General features: G+C 41.1%; 3 protein-coding genes across 7 annotated transcripts in view; 1 reads left to right on the forward strand and 2 right to left on the reverse strand.

Annotated features, from left to right (window-relative positions):
• The window catches only part of LOC145481826 (uncharacterized), a 10,928-nt gene extending 4,536 nt beyond the window's left edge, over positions 1 to 6,392 (forward strand). Inside the window, exon 1 of the mRNA XM_081460370.1 lies at positions 1 to 6,392. This exon is cut by the window's left edge and continues 4,536 nt beyond it. Within this exon, the coding sequence (XP_081316496.1) occupies positions 1 to 3,989 (3,989 nt within the window). The 3' untranslated portion in view covers positions 3,990 to 6,392.
• Positions 1 to 8,474, reverse strand: part of LOC145481839 (ephrin type-A receptor 7-like) — a 52,163-nt gene extending 43,689 nt beyond the window's left edge. For all 4 annotated transcript variants that reach the window (XM_081460390.1, XM_081460388.1, XM_081460389.1 and 1 more), the window contains exon 1: positions 7,359 to 8,474. The gene's annotated coding sequence lies outside the window, so the exon portion shown is untranslated. The remainder of the gene's footprint in view (positions 1 to 7,358) is intronic.
• Positions 8,475 to 8,509: 35 nt separating this feature from the next.
• Positions 8,510 to 21,395, reverse strand: part of LOC145481830 (ephrin type-B receptor 1-B-like) — a 46,139-nt gene continuing 33,253 nt past the window's right edge. For both annotated transcript variants that reach the window (XM_081460375.1, XM_081460374.1), the window contains exons 3-19: positions 20,726 to 21,380; positions 20,438 to 20,485; positions 19,363 to 19,725; positions 18,603 to 18,808; positions 18,371 to 18,434; positions 17,967 to 18,069; positions 17,489 to 17,538; positions 17,029 to 17,175; positions 16,538 to 16,614; positions 16,231 to 16,336; positions 15,585 to 15,646; positions 15,265 to 15,363; positions 14,418 to 14,537; positions 13,600 to 13,749; positions 11,110 to 11,154; positions 10,369 to 10,523; positions 8,510 to 9,037 (exon numbers count right to left, since the gene is read on the reverse strand). In XM_081460375.1, coding sequence (XP_081316501.1) covers positions 8,782 to 9,037; positions 10,369 to 10,523; positions 11,110 to 11,154; positions 13,600 to 13,749; positions 14,418 to 14,537; positions 15,265 to 15,363; positions 15,585 to 15,646; positions 16,231 to 16,336; positions 16,538 to 16,614; positions 17,029 to 17,175; positions 17,489 to 17,538; positions 17,967 to 18,069; positions 18,371 to 18,434; positions 18,603 to 18,808; positions 19,363 to 19,725; positions 20,438 to 20,485; positions 20,726 to 21,380 — 2,706 coding nt within the window. In that variant the 3' untranslated portion in view covers positions 8,510 to 8,781. The remainder of the gene's footprint in view (positions 9,038 to 10,368; positions 10,524 to 11,109; positions 11,155 to 13,599; positions 13,750 to 14,417; positions 14,538 to 15,264; positions 15,364 to 15,584; positions 15,647 to 16,230; positions 16,337 to 16,537; positions 16,615 to 17,028; positions 17,176 to 17,488; positions 17,539 to 17,966; positions 18,070 to 18,370; positions 18,435 to 18,602; positions 18,809 to 19,362; positions 19,726 to 20,437; positions 20,486 to 20,725; positions 21,381 to 21,395) is intronic.

Below are 21,395 nucleotides of genomic sequence, written 5' to 3' on the forward strand. Positions count from 1 at the left end.
ATCGTTCCTTTGTCGCAGCTGGAGTTGCTCGGCTTGCGCGGCTTCCTGTAACCAGGCAAGACTGGCTTGCAATAAGTACATTTGGGCAACGCTCAAGGGATATGAAGCTAAGGGACGTCGTCCAAGTCAAGGTGAGTCCTATAGGGGGGGAGAGTTTCATTAACATGGAGGCATACGTAGTTCCAGAAATTTCTAGTATACCAAATACCCATGTAGAATTAGTAAAATCTGACTACCCCCACTTGAAAGGGATTTGGTTCTCTGATGTAAATAAGGGAAGGGATGAGATGGCTATAGATGTATTGATTGGGGCAGACTACTTGTGGCATTTTCAGAAAGGGTGCACAATTAGGGGTAAGTTTGACGAGCCCGTTGCTGTAGAAACGGAGTTGGGGTGGGTCTTGTCAGGGCCCATGAAGGGCCAAGACACATGTAGTGATGTACACTTCACCCAGATAAATTTCATTGCAAGCTCTGTTGAAGAGCAAGAAAGTCTAGAAGATGTTAGAAGATTGTGGGATCTGGAGACACTGGGTGTTAGAGAGATTACTGACCAGGTTCATGAGTCATTTGAAAATAGCATCTCATTCAATGGGACCAGATACTCTGTTCGCTTACCTTGGAAGGAGGGGCACCCGGAACTTCGCAGTAATTATGGAACCAGTCTGTATCGTCTTAAAACTCAGATGCGAAGACTAGAGAAGGATCCTGAGATTCTCAAGGAGTATGGGAACATCATAGAAGACCAGCTACGAGTGGGGGTGATAGAAAAGGTAGTAGAGTTGGAAAAGGCCCCCAAGATTCATTACTTGCCTCACCAAGCAGTTGTTCGCCAAGAGTCAGCTACTACCAAGGTAAGAGTGGTATATGATGCTTCCTCGAAAGAAAGTAAGAGTGTCGCATGTTTGAATGATTGTTTGCATGTTGGACCCCCTCTGACCCCCTTGCTTTACAACATTTTGCTCCGATTCAGGGAAAATAGAGTGGTCCTGGTAGGGGATATTGAAAAGGCTTTTTTAAATGTGGAAGTTGACCCAGAGGATAGAGATTGTCTGCGTTTCTTGTGGGTGGAGAAACCCCCTGATTTGTCGCAAGTTGTTGTCTACAGGTTTTGTAGGGTTGTATTTGGACTGAATGCATCACCCTTTTTATTGAATGCTACACTCCGACATCATGTCAAAAGGTATGAAATTTCGGACCCAAGGTTTGTAGCTAAGTTGTTGGATTCGTTTTATGTTGATGATTTTGTTGGTGGTGGAGCGACATCACAGGAAGGTATGGAGTTGTACCAGAGGACTCAGAGTCGAATGGCCGAAGGAGGTTTCAAACTCAGGAAATGGCTGACAAATGATTCACAGGTAAGGGCCAAAATGGCAACAAAAACCCAGATTGATGATAAACAAGATGTGGTGACAGAGGAAGACATCAGTTATGCTAAGTCTTCTGTGGGCATGAAGTTGGGAAGCAAGGGCCAGAAGGTGTTAGGATGCGAGTGGGATTACGAAGCTGATGTCATCACTCTTGATCTGACGTTGATTGCGCAGCGTGCCGAAGGCTTACCTGCCACTAAGCGGAATACATTAAGGCTACTAGCAGGAGTCTATGACCCCTTGGGACTTATTAGTCCGGTTACAGTGAGTGTCAAGGTTATATTCCAAGAGATCTGTCGTCAGAAGTGTGGATGGGACGAACAGCTGGAGGGAGGGGTCAAGAAGGGCGTGGAAGATTGGATTAAGGGCCTCATTGACTGTCATAGGATTGATGTAAAACGCTGTGTTTATGACCACCCTCATGAGGAGGTGGAGGAGTGCTCACTGCATGGGTTCGCAGATGCAAGTAAGAAGGCCTACTGTGGTGTGGTGTACCTTGTTTATAGAACCCAGGTAGGTAGATATGTACGAATGTTGACTTCAAAGACAAGAGTGGCACCCTTGAAGGAGCTGTCAATTCCAAGGCTAGAGCTTATGGCAGCACTTATACTAGTGAAACTTATGGTCAATGTTGAAGGTGCTGTTGCCTCGCAGCAGAGTGTTAAGCGTTCGAAACTGTGGCTGGACAGTCAGACTGCCTTGTTCTGGATTATGAACAGAGGGGAATGGAAACAATTTGTCAAGCACCGTGTGAACGAAATTTTGAAGCTGAGTGACAATGGAGATTGGAGGTACTGTCCAAGTCGAGAGAACCCTGCGGACATTGGGTCGAGAGGAATGTCTGCATCCGGTTTAAAGCAGAATGTATTGTGGTGGCAAGGTCCGGCTTGGTTAACAGAGTCAGAAGAGAGTTGGCCTTCAGAGGGATCAGTGTCACCTACCACTGAAAGTCAAGAACAAGAGAGGACGACCAGCATCCTTGTGACCCGAACTGACCTGGTTGTGGGGATAGACAAAGTCATTGAAATTGACAAGTACAGTTGCATAAGGATGGTTTTGAGAGTGACAGCGTGGCTTAAACGGTTTTGCTTCAATGTGGCCAAGAAGACAAAGTCAGAGAGGAAGCATGGACCGCTATCCTTGCAAGAGCTGACGGAGGCAGAGATTGACTGGATAAAAGCAGCACAAAGAGAGTTAAAGTGTCAAGAGAACTACAAGCAGCTTTCTAACAAGTTTGGTCTTACTGAAGACAGTAAGGGTGTGATAAGATGCAAGGGACGGCTAGAGTATGCTGATTTGCCTGCGGAAGCGAAGGAGCCAATAATTTTACCCAAAGACCACCACCTGACATTCCTAGAAATTCAAAGATGTCACAAGAAGGTCCTTCACTGTGGAGTGAAGAGTACTCTTGCAGAACTGCGCACCAAATTCTGGGTTCCCAAGGGGAGACAAGTTGTGAAGAAGATATTGTCCCGGTGCGTGACATGCAAGAAGTGGGAGGGTACAGCATTTACCCAACCAGCGACTGCGAGTTTACCAGAATTTAGGGTCAATCCGGCCCCGCCCTTCTCAAAGGTTGGGGTAGATTTTGCTGGGCCAATGTATGTCAAAGGACGAGGTAAGCAGTTAAAGAAGGTTTATGTCTGCTTATTCTCATGCTGTGTTACTCGGGCACTGCACTTGGACTTAGTGGAAGATCTCTCGACTCCTACATTTCTGAGGTGTCTGAGGAAGTTCACCGCGCGAAAAGGAACTCCCACCTTGATCGTGTCTGATAATGCAAAGACGTTCAAAGGAGCAGAGAGAGAGATACGCACACTTTTTCGACATCCTGAGGTAAGAGCAGAACTAGAAAACAAAGGTATCGAGTGGCGTTTCAACGTAGCAAAGGCCCCATGGTGGGGAGGGTTCTTCGAAAGGATGGTGAAAAGCGTTAAACGATGCTTGAGAAAGGTCATTGGAAATGCAAGACTTTCCTTTGACGAGATGTTGACAGTCCTTGTGGAGGTTGAAGGTACCCTTAATTCAAGGCCCCTGACTTACGATGACAACAACCCATCAGAGGAGGTTCTTACCCCATCCCATTTGATACATGGAAGAAGGATTCAGTCATTGCCAGAGGTACTAGAGTCAGAAGAAGAGTTTGGAGAAAGTAGTGCAACATATACCAGGAGGCACAAGTACCTGACTAAGAAGCTGCAACATTTTTGGAAGAGGTGGCAACGGGAATATTTAACTGCCTTACGGGAGAGTCATGAAAACAAAACTGCTGGGAAAGGAAGATCGCCTAAGGAAGGAGATGTCGTGGTAGTACATGAAGATGGAGTGAAGAGAGGCCTCTGGAAGATGGGAGTGGTAGAAGGGTTGATTTGTGGACGCGACAAAGAGGTAAGAGGGGCACATGTGAGGGTAATCACCAAAGGGAGGGATGTTCATATAACTAGGCCTGTTCAGAAATTGTATCCGATTGAAGTTCATGCTGGGCCGAATGCAGGTAAGAGACAAGACAGAAATCGAGCGCAACCAGCAAATTTGCAATGGAGCAGTCGGCCTCGCAGAGTGGCAGCTTTGGATGCGGCTAGAAAGATAAGCAGCCTGGCAAATAAGGAAAACGACTGACCTTGTGGCTGTATTCTTGACTCATACAAGTCAAGAGGGGGGAGAGTGTCCGAAATCCGTAGTTGGCGTTACGCATTGCGTTATGCGTAGAGTTACGTATCTGGTCACGTGCTTAGCTTCAAGTTAATTGACAGATGAGTCATGTGCTTGAGAGTGAGAATGGAGGAGATGTTGATTGTGAATGAGAGAGAAAAGCACGAGTGTTTCAAAAAGATTGTTTACCTTGATAGTTCAAGATTGTACCAAGATTGTGAAGATATACAGTCCTCAGATTGAAGGAAATAAAGATTGTGAAGTCCTCATATGTGTGGATTTCTATCAGCTGCCAAAAAATGCATCAATTTGCGCATGCCCGATGTTTGACCGCTGTGTTGCTCCCGTCAATCAAGCTGACGCGAGCACGTGCTGAAGATCATGCCATTTTTAAGTTAGTCACCCACTGATCACGTGCTGTAGTATTCGGCGCGTGGGCAACAACTGTGCAATTGTATCCCGGTCGGGATACATTTGAACTTGATCAGGGGCACGTGACCAAGAATCAACAAATCGCAGTGCTCGTTCTGTTGAGTGAAAGTCTGGGTATATAACAATGATAATTATTGAAGATAAAGCCAAGAAATGAATTTAGAAGCCAAAAAACATGCAAAATTTCAAAGACGTGCGGTGTTCAAGTCAATTATTCACGCTAAAGCGTAATTTGAATATTAATTTTTGCCGACAGCATTGCAGTCATAGCTTTGTCTGTCCTATATGATTATCAAATTACCAGAAATTCACCAATAAGCATTTCACCACACCGAAAGAACCTAAGAAACAAAATGAGGAACTCTCCATAAAAAATATGCAAAGAAATGCATTTAGAAGGGATTAATAAGTAAGTAATTAGTAAGTGCTTTTCACGCAGCTGGTGAGAGTCGCAAGCAAACGTGACCAGTTTTAGAAAACACGACGGCAGTTTCTACAACAAAAAGTCGTTCACCGCAATTGGCCTCAGTCTGCGTGAATCGCCCGGGAAGAAACTTTCAACAAACGCCAATGTTGTGAAGACTATAATGAGCTAATCGTTCGATCGATCAACGAATAATTATAAACCATTTTTCCACAGTGTTTACTAAACATACTAAACAGGCAAACATTCTCGAGTTAATCTTCACTAGGCAAGGTTTTTTATGTCTCCCTAACCCCTGATGTTCCTCATCGGTACCTCTTTAACAGTGTGTGGACCTTTTTTTTCCCTTTTCAGGCCAAAAGTGGTAATATAAAGGACCTTCCAAAACTCGTGCACGCAAAGAGCAAGTGGCGCACGTACAGACGTTGTACGGACAAGCACGTGACAACCAAAACTTCTCGGCTCGATGGGCTACCAAATTCTCTAAGGTATGGGGCTCCGGCGCGCGGAAGCTCCGCTATTATTACATGATCTGCCTAATGTACTTCGTGCACGTGACACTCGCGCGAACGACGTCTTCTATTCGAAGTTTTGTTATGTACTAAGTATAGCATTCTTTTTTATATCATAAACAGGTTAATAATACACACGAAAAAAATTACTCGATTCTGATTGGCTAAGAGTAGTGCAGTTCAAGTGTAACACCAGTGCAAATTACACATCGAAATTCTGGATTATGATTGACTGAAAGAAAACAGAAACTTTTCAAAGAAAATGATATCACGTAAAATGATGACGAACATTTTGTGCTGAAACTTTGAAAAACGTTTTCTCAAATGAGAAAAAAATGGCTTCAAGAAAGATCTTCCGGCACTTCCTCAGCGCGAATTTTTTCATGTTTATATTATTAATAAGTAATCATACGGTTTTTCTCGTTCAATCTGGAGTTAATTTGCAATTGTGAGTTTTTCAAAAAGCTGAAATTACACTCGCCGAAGCGGCTCGTGCAGTTTCAGCTTTTTGAAAAACTCACTCGTGCAAATTAATTCCAAATTGAACTCGAAACCATATGATTACCTATACAAATTAGCTACGAGTCTCCGGGATGTTCTAACTTTTACAGCGCTTAAGATAGCTGGTTGGTGAAAGTTTGGATAATGCTCTCCACTGGATAAATCACTATGTATTTAGTGCTGGGATGGCAAAGTTTGTGTCGTCAACCTTTCTCCAGTGATTTACCCGTTGGATGGCGTTATCCACACTCAGAAAGGGTGCCGTTTAGGCATTATGCAATATATTCAGCCTTCTGTCCAGGAAGTAGCAAATGTTTATCATGCCAGATCGGATGAGAATTTTGCAAACAATCTGTAGTGGAAATGCTATACACGGTTTCCTTAGCAATCGATTTGATGGGTGTTACTAAACTTTTTGAATAAAATGAAACTTGTCAACACTATATTTCTTCAGTCAAATGACGTGTCTTCTCCATATAGTCACGATCCTCCGTCAATCGTTCTACGTCACCACGTCAAAATTAACATAATCCTTGTCATCATAAACTTCCAAATTCACATATGTCTGCAAATCAAAGAATAGATAGATAAAGAGATTACACCTTCGACCTTTATGTGTCTCTGCTGATCAGTGTAACGGTTAAGGGAGTCAATGTTGCGAATTGTATTCAGTGAATTGTAGGCTCAAACTCCAAATAAACGAACTATTTAATGAACCAGCCACGTAATCCGGAAAATACAATAAACGACTAATCACAATGGCTAAAAACGGTGAAGAAGCTAGACTCAAAACTCCAAAAACAGCGACAAGGCTGGACTAAAATCTAAAACACGGCAAGAAAATACAACAAAGATGAAAATCTGCAAAATTACGACAGCGAAGTTCAAATGTACGCGCGAGCACATTCTGAGCCACGATTGGCTAGTTAAAATCACCTGAAGTTACGCGCGCGGACAAGAACTCGTACTAAGGCGAGAGGGGTGAGTTCAGAGTTCATAAAGCTCAAAACAGTCAACAGAAGTGATGATACAATTGTATCGTTCTTCTCTGACTGCCAATGCTTCATTCTGGGCCGAAATTCGTCAGTTATTTCAAACTGTTTCGGATAGAGTGGTCGAATTTTTGTTCCTGATTCAGGCCGAAGCTTCTTATTTGTTTAACACCTAACATTGATGTGCAAATGGGCAAGCAATCGTTGTTTTTGACAGGCCGCGTTAAGACTAAAGTACGTTGTTAGTGATTTGGTAGCATAATGCCACCTCAGGCCCAGTGAAAATTGGCCGCGAACATCTAGCTCGACTTTGTCTTGGTAGATATGCTTCATATTTATCCCCTCCTCTCTTACCCCCCAAAAGGAAAGGTGGATAAAAGCCACACAAATTGCTCAACAAGACAACAGCTTTAACAGTGAGTATCCATTTCTGCTGTGTGTGCTACACTGACACATGTTAAAGAACTTTACAAACCTTGTGGTCATCCAGAAGTCTTCTGACCGCAGAGCAAAGCCATCGGAACGTTGGTCTCTTCTGAGGTTTTTCTTCCCAAGAATCGGTCATGATGGAGCACCTGTAAAGCAGTTATGTATACACGTTATTTGCCGGCCGGGAGGTCCATATTGGGAAAAACTGCGCCCAAGGGCATGGCTTTTACCAATACGGGCCGAGCAAGGCCGGCAAATAACGTGTCTATTTTCTCTCTACGGTATTGCTTTGAAAGCAACTTTTGTGTTCAATTTTAATTAAAACCGTTGAGTTCAAATCTGGCGTACGCCTGCGTTTGACATTCGGGCAAAAAAGCCGGTAGCGTTTGCAGAGATTGTAGGGCTGATTTTAAATAAAGTGACACAGTGTGGGGAAAAAGTGCGTTTAAAAAGGTTAGTTTTCGGCCGAAAATGTCGCTTATGTGAGAAAAATAGATGCTAATGAAAAAGAAACGCACGGCTTGAAAAATCGAAAATGGCTTTATTTGCTGCTTTCTTTGACTCTTTGTAGATTTTTTACATTATACGCTGTTTTATGGTGTAACAAAAAGCTCGAAACGTTGCCAAACTTGGGAATTTCGGAGTGGTCCGTAACCAGGGTCCGGATAGGATAATCAGGACCGCTGGAGCGCGCGCGATTAACCAATCAGATTCAAGGATTTTGGACCCGGACCGCTGTGAAGCTGGAAGAAAAAATAAAGTGTATTATTACGACTGCATTGCCTTTCTCTCGTTCTCTTAAGAAGGATTTGCGACCTATTTCTGGGTTGATTTCGAAAGCGTACTGAAACAATTTTAGATGGATTTGGAAATCTCAGACTAATGGTTTTAGAGCCAACCGCATTTGGACAGAAAACACTGAGGATGAAGATGGAGTAGAATGTACATGGTAACACTCGAACACGCTGGTTCGCAGTTTTTATTTCATTTTTCCTGGTTTTCCCATAATTATAGTTCAGTCAGTGAGACGAAACGACCCTCGCTCCTAAAACGAACTTTAACAGTGAGTGTTTAACACTGTCAGTATCAGCATTATCGCATTTCGTTTCTTTTCTTTTCTTTTGGTGCGTTTTGCATTTTTACTGATCCTTTTTCTTAAAGATTTACCTCTCGTCAAATTTGAAATTCCTCTTTGCTATTTTCTATTTACTATCTGTATTAATTTTACTATTTTGTAATGAATAAGTTTGCGATAAAAACTGAACTAAAATCCACAATAAAAATGATTTAAAAAGAGCTACTGTTCTTCAATGTTAACTAAAAAAAAAAAATTTTATCTAAAAACTTTAACTTTATCAGTTGTTTGATCAAAAGAACCAAATTTAAAGTATAACAATTACACTTCTTTCGTATAATTTTTGGTTCTTATAGCAAACATTTGTTCCAATCAGCCACGTTTTCTCTCCCGTCTATTTTGCGGCTTCCTCTTCATCCATGCCCTTGTTGTGACGTTGTGAATTCATAGCCTTGATACTCTTTTTCATTTTATTTCGATGTCCAGCCAACTTAATTCCTATTTCGTTTAAATCCCCTTCATTCAGCTGAGCGACCTTGTTGAGGGTGTTGACGCCATTAGCTTGGAATGTTTCCAAATACTTCTCCATGTTGATGTATTTTAGCCAGTCGTCCACGGACTGAAATTCTGGTAAATTGACCTCGATAGATCTGAAAGTAATAAAAACAGGTAAAATTATAAAGAAACGACTTGACTAGGCGTCGTCGTTGTTTTATTGTTGTTATTGTGTCCTTGTCGTTATAATGGCTTTGATAGTGACTGACTAGCCTGCGAACGCAGACGTATTTCCGGCTGTCGCTTGTCTCCGCCGAAAATAGGGTCCGCGAACCCGAGCCAGGAAACGATTTCTGTGAGGTAATGACTTTTGTTTCTCTTTGGCCAATCAGATTCCATGATAGAATGAAACTCGAGTGCTCCTCGCGTAGTAGTTCTGGGGCTACTTGAGCTAAACTGTGATTGGCTTAAAATTCCTGCGTCACAGAAACCGTTTCCTGGCTCGGGTTCGCAGACGTTATTTTCGGCGGAGACAAGCCACAGCCGGAAATACGTCTGCGTTCGCAGGCTAGTGACTGACATGTAATACCAGTAGGCACTGTTATTGTAACAAGAACGAATCTAATAGTGACATTTAGCACCAAGGTTTTCAGCGGAAATCTCAAACGGCAAACCGCTAGAAGTCACTTAACTAAGCGCTGCGGTCACGTTTGGAGTTCTCTACGCGGGTTTTCGACGCCGAGAAGTAGGTTTGCACGTAAGTGATTTACCTGAACAATTTTTTTATCCCGAATTTCTGTTTATACCACGTCGTCAGTAAGAAATTTAGTAAGCCAGTAGTACATGCTTAGATATAATTTTTAGCCGATGAGTAAAAACAGGACTTTCTGTTGCCATTTGAAAATCAAACACTGCTATTGTCTGGAAATTGAACATGGCGGCATCTTCAAGTGAAATTATTCTTTATGTTTCTGTAACTAAACAGATAGAAGTCACAAACGTCTAACGCCAAACCGGCGCCTAACCCGAAACTGCCGTTTGCTGTTTGCCGTTTACATGGAAACCTTGGCATGGTGTTAAATGTCTCTAATATTTCCAGAACCACCCTAGCTTTAGTATCTTCATTAACCGACTCAAATTGAGATCAGTGCAGGGTAAATAGTTATCAAAGGAGATTTTCTAAGGGTTTTAGAAATGTGACCTCTCTTCCAGTACGCAAAGAAAACAATGACGAGAACAGTGAAGTGTTTTATAGTATAAATTTGGTGATTACTGTATTTTTATGTCTTTCTTTATTCATTTATTTTTTAATGCATTATGGCCAAGGTTGAAGTTAAAAGTTAAGTCTTCTTCATGGCAGTGGCCGATCAGGCCGGAGTTTATTCCGGTTTCTGATGCACCACTACTCCCCCACGGATGGGATGCGAGTCCATCACAAGGCCACCTCCAGTGTAAAATTCATATATTCATATTAAATAGTACTTACGTATCTGGGAGAGACGATGAGACATAATCCTTTAGAAGTTCTGGGGATCGAATTAGTGCATCAAAGCGACTAACGATGTCAGAAAACTTGGGTCGTTTACTTTTGTCTTTCCCCCAGCAATCCAACATTAAGGAATACAGAACTTTCGGGCAGCCCTTGCGATAGGAAATAACCAAGCAAATTAATTAGTTAATTCACAGACCGGAATTGAAGCACATAAAAGTAGTTATATAAAAACTTACAAGAAATCATCAGTCCAAAATCTGATATAATTAGACGCATAAAGTAGGGATACATGGGCCATTGGAAAAAACCTCTTTTTTGAGGTGGATTCTCATTAATTTGTGGTGGATTACATCGACGTCGATAACGTCAGGATCGAGGTGTGGCTCATGAATAGAATAAGCTAAATTTGTAAAACAAATTATTCAGGGACACTTTTAAGGATAGATTGCCTGGTGTAACTCATCCAAATCAGCAGTCCTTAGATTTTTGCTTTCAGTTATTTCTATATTGGCAGCAAACATGTAGTCCTTTTACAACCAAAAAAAAACGATAACTTCAACACTAGCAGCACTTCATATGCGATGCGTAAAATTTAAAATTTTAGAAATAGCAAAGAAAGCGTAAAACAGTGGAGGTACAGTCGTGCCCTTTCTACACGTCCCTGACTAACTTCAGCTTTTACACACCCATCAAATGTTAAAAATTGCAAAACAAACGTTAACCAATTTTCCGCACCTGAGGAGACTGCAATCTGTATCCAAATTGTACTCTGTTGATAACCTGTTTAAAAAACACGATAAACGAGTTAAAGAAGCTACGCATCTTGGAAAGTATAACCTAAAATTTTCACGTTCGTCGTTTGCAATCCGTGGTAATCCTTAATTATAACCACCCTTGTTCCTCGAGCTGTATTGTTAATTATTATTATCTCTTTGATGTTTTGTATCTTGGCAAACTACTATATTTTCAGGTTCCCTTCAATTTAAAAGTACTTTTGTACGTGGCCAAAATAACTCAAAATGCCGTGACTGAGTTCCTTTCAAAGACTTCAAAGCGCTATTTAAGGTTTTAAATAGTCTGGTCCTTATTGACTATTAACTACTTACTAAGCGAGAATGAGGTTTTTACGGGAAAATCTCAGACCGAGACCTTGCCGTATTGACCGAGCGACCGGCAAGGAGATTTTCCGAGGTTTGAGATCTTCTCGTAAAGACTGAACGATCGAGGTTAATAAGTAGTTTATTACACGGCTTTTTGCTTGGTTAAGTTTTTGCAGACCCGTAATCGGCCCGTTGGCATTACGGGAGAATAATGCCCTAGTATTAGCCAATCAGAGCGTGTTATACCGGCTACAAACGCAAGTCATATAATAAATTTCTGTAAACACGCAGCACCTTGTTCCAGTGAAACCAAGATAGGAGACATTATTTCAAGTTAAAGCTGTGACGTTTCATTAATACTTGAGTATGTTAAAGTGTCCAATCGACTACAGTAGAACTCCAGAATAACGTATTGCTCTGTCTACAGCAAAGACTTTAAAATCAACATGGGTAACGGATTAATAAGTAGTAACTTATCTTCTCACGCTCATCGAAATGGGAAGGAATACGTTTCTAAATAGTCCGAGTTTTATACTGTTAAACAACAACTACAGTGAATAAGTCACTAAGTAAGTGGCCAGTCAGTCAGTCAGTCAGTCAGTCAGTCAGTCAGTCAGTCAGTCAGTCAGTCAGGCAGGCAGGCAGGCAGGCAGGCAGGCAGGCAGGCAGGCAGTCAGTCAGTCAGTCAATCAGTCAGTCAGTCAGTCAACAGTCAGTCCATAAGCGTACAGGCAATTTTTTCCAGGGGTAGCGGTGAATCACTTTCACATGCAAAAAATTTTCGCAAGTTGCCCAAATTTCTCTAAAACAATCGAGTACAAATGAGGGGCACAGGATTGACTAACATTGGCCTGAATATGCAGTGAAAATAATCTTACATTTCAATCCACAATGAGAATCAGCTCTTGATCTATCATATAGACCACGTTAAGAAATTACGAGGGCCGAAAATATCAAATATACGATCCATGTCATTGTTTAGTTCAGAGTTGGCCGTATTCCTTTTAATGTTAATGTTACTTTTAATGTTACTGACACGCTGTTGCCCCATATGTTGTTGCGGTGGTATTCTGCGCATCGTACTGAATGATCCGCGCTCTGCAGAACATGATGTAGCAGGTATCACCACAATAATATTCACCACATTAGAAAACTCTGGCAACGTATCAAATTTTCCGTTCTCATGCGTTGTCTGCAGTATTTCTGAAACAGTCGTGAGTCAGTGGAACCCGCGCTAACGACGAAAACTCGCGTATATTTTCTGCTCACCTTCCAGAATCTCACCGTCGTTTTCGTAAAATTTAGCGATGCGGGGGAAGCTTTCTTTATCAGGCGTTTCCCTGTGACACATATCTCCCAAAGCACAGAGTATTTCCTGGTCGTTTCCACTGAACCTGATCTTAAGCTCAGAAAGCACGTTATCGAGGGACCCGTAAATGCTTAAAAGTTAAGTTGACATTGAGAATGAAAAAAATTTCGGATTCTTACAAAAATAAAGCTTTTGTCCAGTGACAATTTGAGACACGAAAAAATAAGGGGTGTTAAGAAAATGCTGATTCGCACTATTTTTGAGTATTAAGTCTCACGTTATTGTATATTGGTTACCAGTATTGTTATTCTGTTTGTCAGTAGCATTGTAATGTTTCGAAACAAATGGAAGCGTTTTAAAAACCCGTTCCTCAAATTTCTCTTGTTGCCCCAAAACACTGACTTGCCGAAATTGTGGGGGGGGGGGGGGGGGGGGGAGGAGAGGGCTGCAGCACCCCAAGCCCCTCCGGGCGTACAACTATGATCATGAGTTAGTCACTCAGCTAGAGAGTCCGTCAACCAGTCAGTCAGTCAGTGAACCAGTCATCAGTCAGTCACTCAGCTAGAGAGTCGGTCAACCAGTCAGCCAGCCTGTCAGACAGTCAGACGGTCGCCGGGCTAGTCAGTCTGCCAGCCAGCCAGCCATTCCGTCAGCTATTTAGTCAGACAGTTAGTCACCCAGGGATTCAGTCATTTAGCAAGTTAGGGAGTGAATGAGTTTGTAATTGAGTCAATGAGCCTGGGCGACAAGAATTTCCTTCACGACGCTATCTCCTCGTTTCAAGAATTTTTTGCAGCGAGGTTACACATCACTTACATCGTAGTTGTTCCATTCTCCATAAGGTCTATCACAGAAAGTCATGATCTCCCAGAGCAAAACACCAAAACTCCACACGTCACTAGCAGAGCTGAACGTTCGATGTTTAAGCGCCTCGGGTGCGGTCCAACGAACGGGAATTTTACCTCCCTTTGGGGTAATCAAAAGAAACACGATTTAATGTTAAGAAACGAAATACAGTATTTACTAAGGAACGTGCAAGAAAAACAACGAAAGCAAGAAACAGTTACTGTTCGGGTTTCAGAAAGGCTTATACAAGTCAATCCCACAGAAAGGCAGTTTAAAGGTCATTACTCTTGACAGAATAAGGCATTACACTGTTAGTTAGTTGTCTCATTTTCTTATGTGCGTGATTTATGCAACAGAGAATGTTTAAAGCTTCTTTTAAACTATTGAAGTGGCCACGACGAAGAAGCTTGCTGATCTCATTAACATCCCCATGTTTCCTTCTCTGTTTTTTTTTTTTTTTCTTTTTAGGCAGTTGATGTAGGGTCTTCTCGAGGTGTGCCACTGCATTACAACAATCCAATACAGATATTACTAGAATAATTACAAGAAAATATATGGAAGATCATACATCTGAACTGCGGAGGAAGATTATGATGAACGTGTGATTGATAATAGCAGTTATATATATACACACAACTTGAGCCGTTGTGAAATCATAGCCTGAAAAAAAATGCAGGCTTGAACGAGATTCGAACCATGACCTCTGCAATACCGCTGCAGTGCTCTACCAACTGAACTATCTAACCAACTCGGTTTCGCAGTTTTGATTGAAAAACTTGAGCATGTACCTGAGTCTCGTAATCCAGTGGCTCTTGATCGTCTTTAGCATGTAACTCTCTTGAAAGACCAAAATCAGACACCTTGCACAGCATGTTTTCACCAACAAGCACATTACGAGCTGCGAGATCCTAAACCACAGGAAACATTTAAAACAGTTTAGTGAGTTTAATTGACAAATTAGGTTTGGATTAAACTTTGACTAAGGGATATCAACATCAATTTGCCCAACTATGTCACCATGCTACGTACATGATACGACGATTGCGCTCCCCCCCCCCTCCTCCCCCGCCCCATCGCCTGTTAATTTTGTTTTTCTGATATGCGCAATACAGACGTAACCTTTTATCAAGTATTAAAACAATCCAGTCTGCCTTGGAGACTCACGAAATCCTTCAAAGCACTCAGATAATGAGTGGAACTTTTTCGTCATGTAAAAATGGTGATAATATTAAAAGAGGCTCCCTGACTATTTTACGTCTGCGTCGGTTCAAATGGCCCATCAGGCAGTTTATCCCAGTTTTCGTACCATGCAGCGACTAGGAGTATTTCTACCATCCCCTGGGGTGTAAGTCCTCTGGGGATGTTGGTCCATTGTAGGGCTACCCCCAACATTAAATTAACCGGTACCCATTTGCACACTTGTGAGGGGAGAGGCACTGTGAGAGTAAACTGTCTTGCGCAAGAACACATCGCAATGACCTCGGCCAGGACTCGAACCAGGACCGCTCGATCAAACACCAGCGCGCTTACTATTAGGCCACCGCACCGCCCATTCCATGGGTACTAGTAGCTTAGCTAAGTCGATCGCAGAACTGATGGTTAGTAGTACACTATCTTTACCATGTATATACTTACCCGATGAATAAAGTTCATATCGGAAAGATACACCATTCCACAGGCCACGCCCCTAGCCATTCCTATCAACTGAAGGCTCGTCAACTGTCCTTTACGTTTCTACAAAGAAGAAATTCGACTTTTCTATTAGTTCATTTATTAGTCACTTTGAGGTCTTTCAGAGGAGACGTAAGTCTAATCTTATTTACTTGTTTTTAACTGTTGAAAGTTTCATCTCACCCAAACAAAGAGGATTGGACTTTCCGGGAATTTATGTGATGCAACAAAAATACCCAGCAAAAACACAAACATAAGAAAGATCTTCAGTAACGTAACTGTACCTGTAAGAAGTGATCTAGTGAACCACTCTCCAGGAATTCTGTGAGAATCATCATCGGCCTGCCTACAAATGCAAATTGATTATAAACTGATTAAATAAATAAATAAATAATAAAGCTAATCAAGAGAAGATCAAGGTACGATCTCTTGGAGTAGTTTGATTTATTTATCGATTGTTTAAAAGTTTGATTGATTTATTCATTGATTGGTTGACTGACCGCTTGATTGGTTGGTTGGTTGATTGAATTGACCTATTTTTTGACTTGCGGATTGGGCCTGAGAAGAAGCTAAAGAGGACAGGATAGCCTGTGGGCAGAGAGACTGCAGCCAAGTCCATAACTTGGAGAACGGACAAATGATGATGATTGATCTGGGACATTCTGACAAGCATAACAAAAGAAGAGAGGGAGGGGTGGGAAATTGCAGCAGGTTTCATTTTCCTTGAATTATAAGAACATACAGGTGATACATAGTTGATACATACTATGAACCTTGTAAATGGCCCAACTCACCATGACTCTTTATAGCTCACCGGTTAGAGCACCCGATCATCATTTCGAATTGATGTTGGGACTCAGATTCTTACGTTGTTTCACGCACTCCATGTTTTAAAAATTTCAACTTTCTCTCTCTATATATACCACTTACTTTGTGTAACAACTCCTATGAGTCCGATAACATTTGGATGATCAAACTGACACATGATGGATGCTTCTGACAAGAAGTCCTTTTGGTTTTTCTCGCTGGAACCGGGCTGGAATGAAAGAGAAGACCAGCGTTGTAACATCAGTTTAACTTGTATTGTTTTTTTACATATATTCTTACGGGCCTTGTTTTGAGTACAGGAATAATCTTTTGCACTTTAGTTGTTTGAGTGTTTAACAACTCAGCTTTTAGTTTTGCTACAAAATTCTACCAAAGGATTAAAGCAGCAAACGTAAAGAGATCAACTTACCCTCAAGACTTTGACAGCGACAATCTTCTTGCCTTCTCGAGTCTTAAGTATGCCTTTGTACACGTCTGCAAACTCTCCTGAAATACAAAACATGAGGATAAGCAATCGAAACAGTGACGGGCAAAATAATTGAGATACCTGGCTATGGCTCGAACCCGGACAGCGCAATCCGGAGACTAGCGCACTAACCATGAGGCCATCACGCCTCCTTCGCCATTATGTGGACGACCCAGTAATGGCTTACAGTGTATAACAGCTCAGCCAATCAGGCTGCAGCATTTGCATTAGTGTACTAGTAAAATAGGCCAATTTCGATAAATTAGAATTCTAACTTGGCTCGGAGGCTTGGCGGAATAAAACAAAACAAATCACATCGAAGTCGAGGAATGAATAATTTAAAATTTATTTTGTTTTATTTCCTCATGCCTCGGATCCAAGTTAGCATTTTATTATATCGAAATTGGCCTATTGTATTAAGGAGTAATATCTACCTTGTCCAATCATTCCCTCTAGTTTAGTGTCACTTCTGTCGAGTTCATTCGTAAACTTCGATATCAGTTCCACTAAATCCAGATAGTTTCCAGGGTCGATATACTGGTTTCGCTGATCCATGGGATTCGTAGTTTGTAATTCACTTCCTTTAAACAAAATATTGCAGGCAATATTGACGTTTACTGAGAGTTACAACACTTGTATGCAGTTTCGTTGACAATGCGCATCTGCTAAAATATTGTTATCTCGAGCGAATGTGTTCGGAGTGGAAAGAAATTAATGGAACTTAACACGAGAAAGCTTCCAGAAAGTCTTCTTATTTTCCTTAATGGCAACATCTCGTTTTATACAGTGAGGCAAATTTATACATTAATAGTCGATTCTTTAGCACCTAACACGGGTTAACCGGTACAGACGTCTTAATTGCGTTATATAGAATATGGACGTTTTTGAACCTACCTATTTCAATGCTTTTCATATAGGCTTTCTCTACACTCTTTCGCCCCTTCCTAGTAGTATACACATTGAAGCATTAAGTTGACACATAGATATAAGTTAGTCTCATTTATTTGGATAAGCAACGATAATTGATTGGTGGTTAGAGAGGTAGGTTGGTTGGTTAAGGTAGATAAGTGGGTGGGTGGGTAGGTATGCACGCAGGTTGGTAGGTAAGTTGGTTGGTTAAGGTAGATGAGTGAGTGCGTAGGTAGGTAGACAAGTAGGTATGGTAGGAAGGTAAGTAAGTGAGTAGGAAGGTAGATACGTTAGGTAGATACGTTTCATCTACGTAGATACGTTAGGTAATTAGATAGGTAATTAGATAGGTAGATTGATGTATTACGAGGGAAGGTGGACCAGTAGATGTCTCGACCTAAACTTTAATAAATCAATTTAATGACTGGAACAAATCCAAAAGGTACTTATTTAAGAGACCCACCTTCTGCGGAGAATAATAATGACAACAAGTATTATTAAAAGAATTAACGCCAGTCCTCCGCCTCCTGCACTGAATGCAATTATCTCAAACGCCTTCGATCCATCTGTGGTAATATATCAGACAGAAATGATTAAGTATTAATTACAGGTCATCAATCGTGCGATAAAAGGTATATCAACCCTAATCAGCCAATAAGTCAAGCTGAAGTCAAAGTCCATGTCAGAATCAATGGCAGTCTTTACTTTGAAGTGCGATATCTGTGGCATTTCTAAGAATTGTTTTTGTTCTAGTTTCAACAAGACTAGAGGGGAAAATGATAAACGTGAAATCGTTTACAAGAAAGAGCAGGAATAATTATGTTAATCTTAACTTGATAATTATTTTAAAATTTTCAACAAACGAACCAGTTCTAAGTGTAAAGGTCTTTGTCCCAGCAGGTCCTTTACCGATGTTATTCACTGCAAGTACCTGAGGAAAAAAAAAGACCAATGCGCTTTAATTTGCTTCAATGGTTTGTTTGTTTGTTTGTTTTTGCCTGCTTGTCTGCTTGCTTTCTTAGCATAAAACTTCAAGATAATATCTACTTGCTGGCGTGTTAAACGGCTTAACCAAACTACGAATTCAAATTTTACCTACCTGGAATTCATAAGTTTTTCCCTCCATTAGATTTTCAAAGTGCAATTCAGTTTCCTGAGTAGTTCTTGACTTGATATCTGAAGAATCATCCTCTCTTACGTATGTCACGTGATAATCTTTAATGACGCCATTCTTTTCTTCTAAAATCCATGACACAATAACGGCATCTTCCGGTTGTGCAACCGATACTTCTGGTTTTCCAGGAACTATAATATGTAAAATAAACCAATCAAGAACATCAAGTTCAAAGCGTGATCTCTAAAACCATGGCCACAGCAAATTATTGCAGCACGTTACTCAAAACTGATTTGCTTCCGATTGGTCGAGAGCAGCACAATCAATGCAAAATCGTAAGTTATATACCGAAGAAATTTCTTTGGTGACCAAGCGTAACGTATTTTCTAATTTTAAAGCCGGATCCCAAACAAACGCCGATTTCAGAAATGCACCTTTACATGCACTAGCTTTTATTTGGAGAAGGCCTTGTTGAATACATTTTCGTCGCTGAGTCAACAGTCGTAACATACACAGGTTTAATTTTTATTTCTCACTAAACGATGATGCTGCCATGTTGCATTCATGTACATTTGCGGTTAAACGGTCCCGTGGTATATCTTAATAAGTTCTTGCCCTTGAGAAACGCTTGGGTTGAACCAAAGCAAATCAAATTAATAGCAATCATTTGTGTTAGATGCTTTGCAGAGGAGATGAAAATTATTTTACAGCATATTGTAAATTTCCAAAAAAGTCAAAAACTTACTTGATCCATTAGTCGTTACGGAGATTGCTGCAAAGTTTCCTTCAACTCCGTGTCTTCGTTTCGCCACTTCACTCACTCTGTTTTTAGCGTAGATTTTAAAAGTGTAATTCACAAATGACGAAAGGTTTGTTATCGTCACCTCTGCCATGTCTAAATCTTCCTTATATGGTAAGTAAGTGACATCATTTCGGCACTCTTTATCAACACACTCGTTGTCGTCGTCATTGTCACATGGCTGACGACAATCGACGTCATAGTACACATGAGTCCGGTCACCAGTTTTAGCGGGTGGCAGCCATCTTAACTCCAGTACACTTTGGTTAACGAATGCAAGGGTAACGTTCCTCGGGACGGTTGGCAGAACTAAAAACAAGAAAATTCACCCATTTATTAGCTAGTACTTCAATGTGCAAACGAGTCAGCAAATAAGGCATACCAAAATTTCCTCGGTGCTTAAAATACACTTTATGAAGAAAGTGTATGTAATGGTGTTTTTAATTCATAGAATAAGCTGACTGATCTCCTAAGTTCACAAATTGAAGACAATCCCAGATGCATTCTCAAGACTGTAAAATATACCCGATTAATTGATGCATACAGTGTAATACATTCTATTATTACAGGGCTAGCTCCGTGAGCGGGCAAGATGAATCAAATCCTGCGTTGTGATTGGCTACCCAAGCGGGCAAGATGGAGCTATCTTGCCGCTCGGGACTACCCGCCGTGTCCCGCGAGAAAAATTTCCCCGAAAGGCATATAATAAATCCTTTATTGACCAAGCTTGTTCAGTCAAGATGGCTGGATATTGGCCTCGTTCTTTTTTTGCGATTTTATGGACCTCGACTCCGTCTTGGTCCATAAACACGCAAAAAAAAAAAAACTTGGCCAATATCCAGCCATCTTGACCGAACAAGCTTAGTCAATAAAGGATTTATTATATGCCTTTCGGGGAAATTTTTCTTGCGGGACACGGCGGGTAGTCCCACTTGGTCAATAACCCATACGAATTAAGCCTGTTTAATATATGAGAGTCCCATTATGATGTCTCGCAAATTTATTTTGTAGTATTTCTTACCTGTACAATTAAGACCTGTCTGGTCGTTATATTTTCCATTTGGACAGGCTAAAACAAGAATGCACCAACTGAGATAAGAATAGCAGAAAGGGAAATAAAATCTATTGTACAGCACATTAACTTGTTGATCCAACAACCTTTTAATTATTGCTACCAGTTACAAGTCCACAATGTGTTCAACGCATTTCAAAATAGAGCCATCCAAGAAAATGAAAGGTATTGTATGCGACGCAACAGTCAATCTCGCGTACATTTTCAGGCTGAGCATGGTAAATGCAACAACATTACCTTTGCATATCGCGTCATTATTCTGCATATCTTCCTTACAAATACATCTTCCTTCAAGTCCAGTGGTGTTCCACTCGCCATTACTCTCACAGTGAACGTACAAACGGCCAGATACTTGAACAGTATCTTTATCACAGTTTCCTTCAACTCGAGTGGGTTCTGAATCATTTGCTGGCGCTACAGTCCTGGGCAGTGACACCAAACTGTCACTGAGCGTTTCATCTTGGCAAAAGTTATACGTGACTTTAACAGAGAACAGAGTACTACAGGCTCCATAATTATGGAATGCTAAAATAATGTGTTTTCCTTTAACAAGGACACTTATTGTTTTATAGGTAGTCTGATTAATTTCTGCTATTCTTTTATACGCCACTGAATTACTGAGAGGGTCAGGATAGACATCCGAGTCTGTAATAAACTGGTCTGATTGGTGTACGTATAAGTCAAAAACATTCACGCAGTGATATCCTCCAATGTTGGGGAAGGTAGAACAACCTCTGATGTTGCACTGGACAGTGATATCGATCCTGTTAGCTTCACTGACTGCGATTTGATCACTTAACAGCCAATTGTTTGGCTGAGGATCAGACTGTTTTAAGTCAACATCACATGCACTATATCTTGTAGGGGTGCCGATAGCAGTCACTCTTCGCCACTGAAAAATAAAATA

The sequence above is a fragment of the Orbicella franksi genome, chromosome 3 (genome assembly GCF_964199315.1).
Source record: "Orbicella franksi chromosome 3, jaOrbFran1.1, whole genome shotgun sequence".
Taxonomy (NCBI): Eukaryota; Metazoa; Cnidaria; class Anthozoa; order Scleractinia; family Merulinidae; genus Orbicella; species Orbicella franksi.